Below are 12,967 nucleotides of genomic sequence, written 5' to 3'. Positions count from 1 at the left end.
CACACACACACACACACACACACACTGACACACACACTGACAGCTGAGGAGGAGTGACCCTTCTTATATCACATGGGACACCCAGCACCCAGCAAATCCAGGTGTTGTCCACCTCTGCCTCTAATCCCTCTTGTTTTCATGCTGCATGGCATCATTCTGATAGACGCCACATTACGTTTCTTATGGTAAATACTTTGGAAATAGATTTTAAAATTTATATCAAATCGACCGATATATATATGAATATATATATATATATATGATTTATATACTAACCCTAACCCTAAAATATTAAATTATACTTCGAATATATTCAAATATATTATATAATAATATATAAGTATAATTTAATATTTTTCAATTTTTTTTATTGATTGTTTATTGATTTTTCAGTGACATAACAAAATCAAGAGATGACATTACGAGAGACAAAACAGTGTCAAGTGTAACAAGTAAAAAAAATAAATAATAAAAATAATATATAAAATAAAATGAAATCAGATAAGGAATAACTAATAGTAAGAAGAATTACCAAAAATAAATAAATAAATAAAAATGGAAATATTTTTCAATTAAATGTAAAAATTATATATACCTATATATATAAATATTTTTTTTAATTTCTTCGGAAATTAAAAAATATTAGAAAATGTCAATAATATATTTAAGTAAGAAAAAAAATTAAGTGCACAGAAAATATATATCTTTTTAAAATGTAATTTCCCCTTGGGGATTAATAAAATATGTTTTCTTCTTCAAAAGTAAAGAAACAGGTGTGCAAAGGATATATATATATATATATATATATATATATATATATATATATATATATATATATATATATACATATACATATATATTGTCTTTGATGCCCAGTAAGGAACACAGAGTCCCCATTTAGGTGTCAAGCAGGACAATTTATTTGTTTCATTTTTCAGCATCATCTCAACAACACAAATATCACAATATCACAATATCACAGCATATGTGGATGTAAATATCAGTCAGCAACACTCGATCAGTTTAACTCCACAGATACATTTGTGAAACATACATCATTTCCTTTGGTGAGATACTAAAAGTCACACTTTCAAACATGTGCAGTGATAATAAAGATTCATACAACACAGCACACACACATACACACACACACACACACACACACACACACACACACACATAGACACAGAAATAATAACTACTGTTGACAAACCAACCCTGACATCTGTGTGTAAATTCACCTTCTTCATTACATCACAGGACACACACACACACACAAATTAATGTCCACTGTGTGTGAGCACTTTGCCTGTAGCGTGTGGAGGAATATTCCACCACCAGGGGGCAGTGCAGTCTTTTTCAAAGTTCTCCCATGCAGCTGTGGAGCTCCACTCAGCTCACAGCTGGCTACAAAGAATTAAGAAGAGAAGAAGAACTGTGCAGAAGTGACATCATCTGCTTTTTTATGAGCTTCACTCAAACTTGCGCAGGTGGTTGTAGAGGGACTGGACGTAGGTGAAGACACACATGGGGTCCGGTTTACGACCCATGATCATCATGTCGTCCACCTCGATCAGCCGGTCACAGCTGGCCTTCACTCTGCACACACACACACACACACACACACACACACACACACACACACAAACACAGTCAGAAGGGAGGAAGGCTTTACCCTGCAAGGAGATGGTCAACAAGAACTCCACTGAAACAAATGGAGGCCCATTTCCACCAGTAACAGGATTTTTTTATTTATTTAATAAAATGAGGTCCTGTATGTCATAATAATGACAAACTTTCTCTATGTAATAACTTTTTGTCATACTAAAGCATTATTTCAATATATTAAGTCAAAAAATACAAAATACAAGTCTTTTTTTAAAGATACTAAGTCATTATATATATATATATATATATATATATATATATATATATATATATATAGGTTTATATATATCATATTATTTAACATATTAAGTCATTACTATTATGAGATATTTAGTCCTTTTTTAAAGATACTTAGTCATTATATACATATATATACTACACATATATAGGTTTATATATATCATATTATTTAACATATTAATCATCATTATTATTATAAGATATTTAGTCCTTTTTTAAAGATACTAAGTCATGATATTGAGATACTTAGCCATTATATATATATATATATATATATATATATATACATATATCATATTATTTAACATATTAATCATTATTATTATTATGGGATATTTAGTCCTTTTTTTTAAAGATACAACGCCATTATTTTGAGTTAGTAAGACATTACTTTTGAGGAAGTTTCTCATTTTTACAGATTACAGATCTTTACAGATTTACCAATGTGAAATATCAGAATTTAATTGCTTTTTAGGCTGTAAGGTTACTTTGGTCTAATACTAAAATCACAATTATCTAAAGCTGAAGGAGAGTTTGCAGTGTGGAGAATGTATTGAGAAGAGAATGTTTTTACTTGAAAAATTACTTAAACAATTAGCAAATATTGATGCTTGATTGCCGAACTGCTTCAGCTCTATATAATGCAGGAGTTAAAACACATTTTACACTAAACTGTGTTAAGAAAAATCAGAAAATATCAGCCTGATATATATCAGCGAGTGTCTTGGATAGTCCTGATGAAAACAGAATATTTCTCTTTACATCCTAACAAACATGTTTTGAGGCGTTTAAGGACAAAATAGTAAGTAAGTAATAATACTTTCTATAGTAATACTTCATCTACATGTATGGTCCTGTAAGTCTGTGATCTCTTTAAGAGGTCAAATGTGAAGCTGCCACTATATGAAGGATTGATTCTGTCAGCAAGTGAATATTGTTTTTCAGTCAAATCAGCTTAATTCTGCAGCAGCGTTATCAGAATAACATTCTTAAATGGAGTGGCAGTCTTTAAGCCCTGACTTACTATAATGTCTGATCTATAATAATATAGTATGCAGCTTGTTTGACAGTATACAGTAAAAAGCCTGTTGGACAATATCACAATGCAAAATGTGCAATAACTTTGCAGAGTGTTATAAAACAAGAAGCAACAAAGAAAACACATTAAGAGCCACAATAAAGTTCAGTCTCACATTGTTGATGCAGTTAAGACCAATAAAGTCTTTAAGGCCGATTCAGCAAAAAACTCAGAAGCCACAACTGACTCTCGACCAACAAATAAATGTTTCTGCTGTTGCATAACGAGACCAGTGAGTTCAACTTAACCCTTTGGAGTTTTCGGCTATTTTGTTCGTTTTTTGAATACTTAAATTCTGCCACTGGATCAACATGATGAACCCAACCTCACAAAAAAACATTCAATCTGATTTTGAAAATGATTTAGTTTTTTTTACTTTCAAAACACAATCATGAAGAATTTTAAATGTTGGCAACAAATATAACATATAAGAGGTAAATATAATATAAGGGAGTTGCAGTTGGACCAGAATAAAGCAGCGAGAGTAGCTCTTTCTTGTAAAAGTAGATTTTTGTCATTAGTGATGTTTTTTTATTAACAATGTCATAATAACAAAATCACCTCTTATTAGAAATTTGTCTTTCAGTTCAGAGGCACATAATTATTCAACAAGGCAGTTGGAGGTTGTTTCACTTTACCAAGATCCAAGACTATGATTCATATATATATATATATATATACTCAATTGAATCTATACAGCTTTAAAATATGTCAATCATGTTTTATGAGAAATGTAATTACGTATTTTCTGTGTGTTCTTTTTGTTTTATGTTATGTGTTCATATAATGTATGTCATGTCTGTTATCATTCTGTGTATTTCTACATTGTATTTGCCACACTGAAATATGATGATAGACCCCAGGAAAAATAGCTGCTGCTAATGGGGATCTAAATAAAAACAAACAAACAATCTAGTTCTATATTATTATACTAAATATATTTGACCTTATCCCTTTACTCGGCCTATCATATCCCGTGGCTATTGGTTTGTTCCAAGTCACGTGACTTTCAAGGTCCCAGCGGTCAGAACAAAAAACATGGCGGACAGTTTTTAGTGAAAAATCAATATTTTAAAACTGTTTAAACTGCTGATCTAACAACCATCTCTAGGGTTTATAGAGAATGGTCCCAAAAAGAGAAAATATCCAGAGAGCAGTAGTTCTCTGGGCCAAAATGCCTTCTGTTTCTTTTTTTTATTCTTGTTGGAGCTTAACCACATTCCCCTCGCGGGATCAATAAAGTAGCCTTTTTCCGATTCTGATTCAGTGAATATGCACTTAATTAAACTGCATAATATCCATGGTTGTTATCACTCACTCTGCAGTTCCAAAGGCCAGTTCAAAGTTGTGTTTGCGGTTGCCGGGTGACAGAGAGTTGTAGTCAAACTCGGTGGGGAAGAAGGAGTGGACCAGAGCGCAGAACGCCATCCCGTCGCTCCAGCTGGACGAGAAGTTCTGGATGTCAATGTTCTGCAGAGAAAGGAAGAGAAGATGTGGTGATGATGTGGCAGGAAGTGTGGAGGAAGCACTACACTGCAAAAAAAGAAAAGTTGGGTGAACTCAAAATTTCAAGGCAACATTGTCAAGTTGGACAATTAAACTAAATATTTTAAGTTTTGTTTTTGAGTTTGCTCAACTCTGAATTCAGATTTTTGTCAACTCAACTGTAAGTTGTACTAACTTATAATTTTACATTGTAATAACTTTTAATCCTTACTTCTGCTAACTTCTGCAATGTGCTGAACTGGCGCGATTGTAACGCTGCTATGAAATGTCAGCTAATGTTGCGACCACAATTTTGAGTTAGCATTGATACACTAATGGCTACTCTTGTAGCTGTAACAAGCAGCACCGCTAGCATCAGTTAGCCACTAGCATCATTTAGCCGCTAGCATCAGTTAGCCGCTAGCATCAATTAGCCGCTAGCTTTCGCTAATGACCGAATTTCACCGATGTCCCGCATTTCACAACAAAGAAATAAGAGTTATCAGAACTATTGTCCCTTGTTGTGAACCCCAACTTAAAGATATAAGTAACAACAACTCACCAACTTGTTTTTGAGCAGACAACTGGCTTCCTTTGTTGTTCTAACTTACATTATTACCCTAAATGTCAATAATTTATATTTCCAAGTTTTACCAACTTAAATCACTGTTTTAGGCCAAAAAATACAAGTTGGCTTTTTTGCAGTGTAGGAGCTGAGAGACTGAAGGAGGTAAAAGAACATGACTTGTAAAAGTGACTGGCAGTTACTAGTTGAAGCTTCATAAAGACATCTCTCCATCCACTGTCTCGCCCCTGAATAATTCTGATGGATGAAACAGACTTCCTCCACTTTCCTCTCCTGCTTTCTTTCAGCTGGTTACATGCCTTTGAAATCATGTCATTTTATTAGTCTGGAGTTTGCTTTGAATGAAATGCAACATGTCAAGTCATCGGAAGAACATCTTTCTTGTGTGTGTGTGTGTGTGTGTGTGTGTGTGTGTGTGTTTGCTCCCAGTTAATAAGAGTCTTGGCTTTGCCTGGCTTCACTTTAACCAAAGCCACATGGAGCAGTTGGCACAGGCTGCAGTGAAGAAAAGGGTACCAGAGTGCAGCGATGTGTGTGTGTTCTCAACCATGACTCAAACTACCTGAACCCCAAAAACACACACACACACGCACGCACACACACACACACACACACACACACACACGCACACACACATCCTTGCACTTCTATCTTTGTGAGGACCCTCATTGGAATAGTGAAGTCCCTAGCCCCTTACCCTAATGCTCACCATAGGGCTGGGCGATATGGATCAAAAGTCATATTATTATTATTAGTTTATTTAAAAGGGGACAGTGCAATTTCATAAAACACATGATTATACATGGTTAAAAAAAGCCAGAGTTAGCCAGAAGGCTAGTTTTCATCTGTAGTCCCCTGGCCATGATGTAAAAAAGCAGAGAAATACGAAACAGAAAACGAACAAACAAAAAAACAAAAACAAACAAAAAATTTAAATAAAAATAAAAATACGTACAATATACAAAATACATATGCAAACACTTACGATACGATTAAGAAAAAAATAAAACATCACATACAACATCACAACATATCCTGGTATATTTAGGCTGAATATCGATATATGATATATATCCTGATATTTTTATCGCTGAGTAAGAGCAAATGTTCAGTCAAAGCCAAATATAACATGTCACAAGTAGTTTCATTGAAACCGTTTATTTAAGTGAACATCAATACTGTATAACAACAGGAGTACCTTTTAAAAAAAAATCAAAGCTCCATAAAGTGCACATTAAAATAATTTAAAAAAAAAATAAAAATAGCCTATGAAATAAAGTAGGCCAATCTTTTTCTGAAATAAATATATTTATATGAGAAAAGAATAACGAACATTACAAAAGAACTAAATATGACAAACCCTAGCAAGAGCAGCATTTATATATAAATAAAGAAAAAAAATAACTATATCAATATATGCGATATGGTCTAATTCCATATCACATTTAAAAATATATTCATATATTGCCCAGCCCTACTTCACCATCACAACTTAATGCCCAACCCTAAAACTAACAAACCTAATATTAACCTGAACCCTTAAACAAAGTCTGAACTCTCAAACAATCCATTAAAGAAGTGAGGACCGGCCGAAATGTCCTCACTTTGCAAAAATGTCCTCACTCTGTTGGTTAAAAACGTGTTCTGGTCCTCACTATGTAGGAAGTACAACACACACACACACACACACACACACAGACACACACCCCTTCATTCACAGGGACCCCCGCTTCCAAACCCCTCTACGGTCGAGAGGCAGATAATTAGCACATTTGTGCTGTATTGTGTGCTGACAGGTTTAATTTATATGGAAAACAGACATTTAAAACTTTCATTTTAGATCTCGTCTCACATGAAACGAATATAGTTTGGCTGATTTACAACCAAATGTGTAAACATTTAAATAATGACGGCCATCATAAATCTTTCTGAATGTTCTCATTTTGGCCGAAAGCAAAAAAAACTTTAAAATAATTTTTAAAGTTTAGCATCCAGTCTTCTTCCAGTCCTGGGAGGAAGTTCTGCTATCTGAGGCTGACAACCAGTATTACATTTACAAGCTATGTTGCCAGAAAATCAAAGCCAAAGACTGCAAGCTGGAAAACATTTAGGAAAGGATAATGTGAGTTTATTAGGCTTTTGCATCACAGTAACATTGCTGCTGCCGATCTGCTGTCGACTTTAAAGATCAGACACTCAAAACATCTCCACAGGACATAAACGCAGCGTCACTCAGCACAAAAATACTGTGTCAAGTCTTTCTGACAATCATGTAAGCAGACACACTGGATTAGCTATGCTTAGGAAGTCATGCCATTTGATTTGCGTGCTACGATAAAATGAACTGATGTCAGTGGCCATCAGGGACGTAGGAAAAAAATATGTAATCATCTGCTTTGGAAAAGGCTCAGCAATAATGTAATATTTGTGCGATTTGTAGCCAATGTGTGGAAACTCTGAGAGGCAAGTGAGACAACCCACACAAAGGTCTGATGTAAAAAAAAAATCTCTCCTGTGTTTATAATTTAGAGAAAAGCTGTCTGGATAATCTTTTTAAATTGCTTAATCTGTTGGGATGTTTTGGGGAGTGACATTTTTTCAGGATAATTGTGTTTGTAGTGGTGGTTCTATAAATATACAGTTGAAACCAGAAGTTTACATACACTATATAAAAAGACACATATGCTTTTTTTGTCACTGTCCGACATGAAATCAGACAATCACTTTTCCTGTTTTAGGTCCGTTAGGATTACCAAAATTATTTCTATTTGCTAAATGCCAGAATAATGAGAGAAGGATTTTTTTAGACCATTTTTTATTACTTTCTTCAAAGTCAGAAGTTTACATACACTAACATTATTATGCCTTGAAACAATTTGGGAAAGCCCAGATGATGCTGGCATGTCTTTGGAAGCTTCTGATAGGTTTATTGACAACATTAGAGTTAATTGGAGACACACCTGTGGATGTATTTTAAGGCACACCTGAAACACACTGCTTCTTTGTGTGACATCATGGGAAAATCAAAAGAAATCAACCAAGATATCAGGAAGAGAATTGTGGACTTGCACAAGTCTGGTTCATCCTTGGGTGCAGTTTCCAGATGCCTGAAGGTTCCACATTCATCTGTTCAAATAATTATACCCAAGTATAAACACCATGGGGATGTCCAGCCAGAAAAAAATGATTGTCCAGAAAAATGATTGTCTGATTTCATGTCGGACAGTGAGAAAAAAAGCATATGTGTCTTTTTATATAGTGTATGTAAACTTCTGGTTTCAACTGTATATGTTTTAGGATTGAAATGCTGCTTTCCAAGCCCCTCTAGACCCTTGATGTAAGTTTCTGGAGGAAGATGTCGCTACATATATATCTTTATCCATAGTCAGTGTGAATTACTGATAGCAGCCAGTATATTCCTTGTTTGGAAAAAAGACTGTTTTTGTCAAAGGAGTCGAGAGGCTTTGAAAAGAGCGACATGTACTTGTGTGGATGAGGGCCGCTGTATTTTAGCCAACTAAAAATAGTCAATATCAGTTTAAGTGTACGCTATATTGAGAATATTTTCCCAGTTTTACCTTGCCATCAGAAAGCCTTTTCTGACTGGGAACTGAAGCTGCAATCTATGCTTTCCTCAAAGCCACCAGACTCCATTGACAAAAAGAGTTATTTTACCTCTCAGAACACAGGAGTTTGTTTTTGACCGCTGCACCGCTCTGTTGATTTGTTTGTGCTGTTTTGTGTCTTCCAGAAAACTAATAGGGCTGTTTCCACTACCAGGCAATACCCGGAATGAGGCGGTCTCACTCGCCGAAACACCCTAATTTGAATACGAGCAGTCCGGAGCCGACTTTTGTGAAACTTTTTAGTCCCTGTAGAAGAGCAGGGTCTTTTTTCTCCCCTGTAAAAACAGCCTGGTTACTGATTGGACAGAACGCTAAGCAGGATGTGACGTAGTACTCTACACGACATTTGTAAAAGCCGGCAAAGCAGTGTTGCCAACTTAGCAACTTTGTTGCTAAATTTAGCGACTTTTCAGACCCCCTTAGAGACTATTCTTAAGGAAGTGACTGGAGACAAATCCAGCAACTCCTTCTTACTCTTCTATATGAGCCTGTGGTTAGCGGCTAGCTACAGTTAGCTCTGTAGCAGTACAGTGTGTATGTGCTGCTGCTACAGGAGGTGTTCACTTAGCGATCTCTGTTTGTTTACAACAAGCACCAGACACTCTGTGCACAGTTAGCGATGCTGTTAATTCACAATCACTATGTTTATGATCAGTGGAGACTCTGTGCATAATTAGCCATGCTGCTTTCAGCTGCTGACGTTGTGCACAGTTAGCGACGGTGAAAACCAAACGTCACCTCCAGAGTCTCTAAATCCCTCTGGGGGCTAACTTGTAGCGGAGACACACAGAGTGAGGGACTTTTGAGAGGGTGTGGCCTGAGACTTTCCTGGTGGACACTTTCCCCCCTAGTGGAAACACGGCTAATGGGGAATCAACAACATTGCTTAGCTTCCATACAGGTGGTCTGCTTCACACAACAAGGAATGTATGGATAGGGATATATCTAGCAACACCTTCCTCCAGAAACCTACACCAGGTCTAGGGTCTAGAAGGGCATGGAAAGTAGCATTTCGATGCTTAAACAGTTAGTTTTTTAGTTAGTTTGTCACTATTGTGTGATTAACGTGGTGTCCACAGATCTGCACTCTTCAGCCTTTGAAGGTTTGAACTTGTAGAAACTTATAATATACTTGAACCAAATGTCAGAAATAATTGTCTCTAAATATGCTGAACATATGAATATGTAACCTTACATTGTATGTAATGCAAAATAGTTCAATTGTATTTGATTTAAAGAGCCCAGAATGACATCACTCAAAGGGCCTTACAGACACATGATTGGAATTGTGTGCAAGTTTAAATTTTTACCTGGTAGCCTATGGTTTTGGAGCGGCACCACTCAAGAAGGATCTGTTTGATGCTGCTGGCACTGGACACCCCAAAACTCTGAGACCGCTTCAGTTTGGGTTTCGAGTCCACCGGTTTGGGCCGACTACACATACGCAGAAGCAGGGAAAAGATACAGGAGTCAGTGTTTAAATAACTGTCTACCATAATCCCCATGTGACCTGAATGCAACAATGTATTTCATGTACCTGTTGCCAGCTTCAGAGTCCAGTCTCTCAAAGATAGATCTACGAGCTTGAGCTCCGATGTTACGTGGCAGAGTCTGTGACCTCACCAGCTCCCGCCTCCTCTCTCCCACCTGCCCAAAGGCTCTGCTACTGCTTACATCACCGTCTCTGCAGGACGGGAGCACAGAAGGGTCAGACAGAGCAAAACACATTTTCTCAACATGGTCTCACAGGAATCCGTGAAATAGCCACAGATTCGCTTAACTCAAAATCCGTGGAAAAGTAACGGAATCACTCAAATTTCCGTGAAACTGACACGGATTTCGCTACAATGCAAGTTAATGACAGTCATATCTCGTGGCTATTCCAACATACAAAGTGATTATGTACATTCACTGAGTGAATATTTAGAAAATAAAACATATATTTCTCGCTAGAAATGTGATCAAAATCCATTTTTATCAGTCAAAATATTGATTTTTCACAAAAAATGAGAGAACTGTCCGCCAAGTTTTTTGTTCTGACCGCCGGGACCTTGAAAGTCATGTGACTTGGAACAAACCAATAGGAAAAAATATCCATGGAATAGCCACGGGATATGACTGTCATTAACTTGCTTTGCAGCAAAATCCGTGTCAGTTTCACGGACATTTTTGTGATTCCGTGGCTATTCCACGGATTTTGAGTTAAGCGAATCCATGGCTATTTCGCGTGAGACCAGGTTGCATTTTCTCTACACTAGAAGATCCCGAGTCGGCTTTCACTCACCTGTCATGCTGCAGTAGCCCTGAGTAGGTGACAGACTTAGCTGGAGCTGAATTAGCTTTCTCTGTAAAAAGACAAACAGTCATTAGTTCGTATCCATGATGTTGAAGTCTCAAACACATCACAGAGTCTGAAAACGTGGCTCACCTTGAAGGCGAGGAGATCCCAGAGCTCTGATAGGTGTGGGGGTCCATGCAGAAGATGCTGCAACAAGACATGTATAGTGTAAGGGTATCATGATGCATTCAATGACACATTGTTGCATTATTTATATTTATATAGTAATTTACAATATACATGTATAGGTATTTACAATGTAATATAAATTGTTTATAGTATATATATATATCTAATTGTTTATAATATTTTATATATGACTATATTGATAATTCATATATATATATATGTGTATATAGATATAGAGACCTGTTAAGGGGTAGGACTCGATAAGTTTTTATACTTCTTCCTACTCCCTTTCGAGCTTGCAGAAAGTGTCTGTCTTCTCAATTTTTTTTTTTGCTTTTTTGTTTAGTTTTTTATTTATTCATCTATTAATATTTAAACTTGTTAGTTTTTTTTGTTGTTTTTTTACTTGCTTGCATGTTCGAAATAAAGACAATCAAAAAAAAATAAAAATGTAAAACTTGTGCTCAGTGTATAAAATGAGCTGCTGTGATCTGTAGGATAATCACAGCCTCATGAAACTTTACAGCCACAAACTAGAGACCTGGAGCATTCAGAGGATGGATTGGCTTTCCTATGTATATTGACATTAAGAGGGTTTCTCAGCACACTGCAAAAAAGGTGTGTCTAAAAACAAGATAAAAACATTAATCTGAGGGAAATGATCTTGCTGCATGGACAGAAAATTTTGAATTAAGATTGTTAATCTAGAAATAAGTATTTTGAACACTTAAAATGAGAAATTAACTCTTAAAACAAGATAAATAAATTATGTAACACTCACTTAACACACAAGTTTTTTTTTATCTTGGTAAGAAACAAATAATTCACAGTCCACTCTGCTTGGGCCAGTTCATCGCTGCTTGCAGCTTTAATTTATCTTCTTTTAAGAGTTAATTTCTTATTTTAAGCGTTCAACATGCTTATTTCTGGATTTAATAATCTTAATTTAAGAAATCTTGTCAAGTGAAATTATCTGTCCATGCAGCCAGATCATTTCCCTCAGATTTACTGTTTTTATCTTGTTTTAGACACACCTTTTTTGCAGTGTGGTAGGGAAGGTTGGAGTGGAAGAGGTTAAACAATGTAACTGAGAGCACCAATCACCTGGTTGGATAGGAGATTCCTCTATTGGTTGGCTCTGGTTGGCAGCTGATTGGCCGTTAGGCGAGGCCTCAGAGACAGGAGAGGAGCGGGAACCAACGGGGCTGCTGGGAGAGTCCAGGCCTTTGATTTCTGCCGTCTTGGTTGTTGCCGTGATGGGGAGGTGAGGCATCCGCATGGCGACGGGCGCCGTGTGCTCATGAGGGAAATCATTGGGTGGAGACGTCTTTCCGTGTTCTAATTCTGATTGTTCTGGTTGGATAAAAAGATGTAAAATGGTTTATGAAAGCAAAGCCAAACTTTATTTTTTGTGGGTGATCAGCCCACAAAAACAAATATTTTCAGTGAAAAACGTCTCTGCTCATTATGAAATGGCAGACAAACAAATTTAGCGACTAGCTTATAAACCTAATGGAAGTATTAAGTAGATACCAACCAAGGTTATAATAGTTTTGGATTTTTCATTAGTTTTAGTTTTAATGTTGTTGTCAATTTTTATTTTCAAATTCAGTTAGTTAGTTTTAATTAGTTAGTTATTTTTTGGAAATGCTTAGTTTAAGTTTAGTTTTTATTAGTTTTAGTGTTAGCTTTAGGTTTTTTGTAATGGGGTATTTGTTGGGTGCCAGATCAAACTCACAATAAATGTTTCCTTTATTTCCTTTCTCTGATCCATCTCAGCCCCAATAAGTTTATTAAGTCATAAAACCAGATAGATT

General features: G+C 36.0%; 1 protein-coding gene across 1 annotated transcript; it reads right to left on the bottom strand.

The window, feature by feature from the left end:
* Positions 1–982: 982 nt before the first annotated feature.
* Positions 983–11,202, bottom strand: smtnl (smoothelin, like). Its single transcript, XM_059331092.1, has 6 exons — positions 11,112–11,202; positions 10,968–11,028; positions 10,221–10,367; positions 9,994–10,117; positions 4,305–4,456; positions 983–1,599 (listed from the first exon to the last, which is right to left on the bottom strand). Exons 1-6 carry the CDS (start codon positions 11,200–11,202, stop codon positions 1,473–1,475), a joined length of 702 nt encoding a protein of 233 aa, XP_059187075.1. The 3' UTR covers positions 983–1,472.
* Between the last annotated feature and the right edge of the window lie 1,765 nt (positions 11,203–12,967).

This window comes from Centropristis striata, chromosome 4 (assembly GCF_030273125.1).
Source record: "Centropristis striata isolate RG_2023a ecotype Rhode Island chromosome 4, C.striata_1.0, whole genome shotgun sequence".
Lineage (NCBI taxonomy): Eukaryota > Metazoa > Chordata > Actinopteri > Perciformes > Serranidae > Centropristis > Centropristis striata.
Note: the sequence above shows the minus strand (reverse complement) of the source record. Positions and strands in the feature narration are given on the sequence as shown.

Excerpts from the sequence above, each read along its gene's own strand:
- smtnl (XM_059331092.1), bottom strand. The coding sequence starts at position 11,202 with ATGATACCCTTACACTATACATGTCTTGTTGCAGCATCTTCTGCATGG. Across the intron at positions 11,029-11,111 it reads GGGATCTCCTCGCCTTCAAG|AGAAAGCTAATTCAGCTCCA; the intron begins GTGAGCCACGTT and ends GTCTTTTTACAG. Across the intron at positions 10,118-10,220 it reads GACTCTGAAGCTGGCAACAG|TCGGCCCAAACCGGTGGACT; the intron begins GTACATGAAATA and ends GCGTATGTGTAG.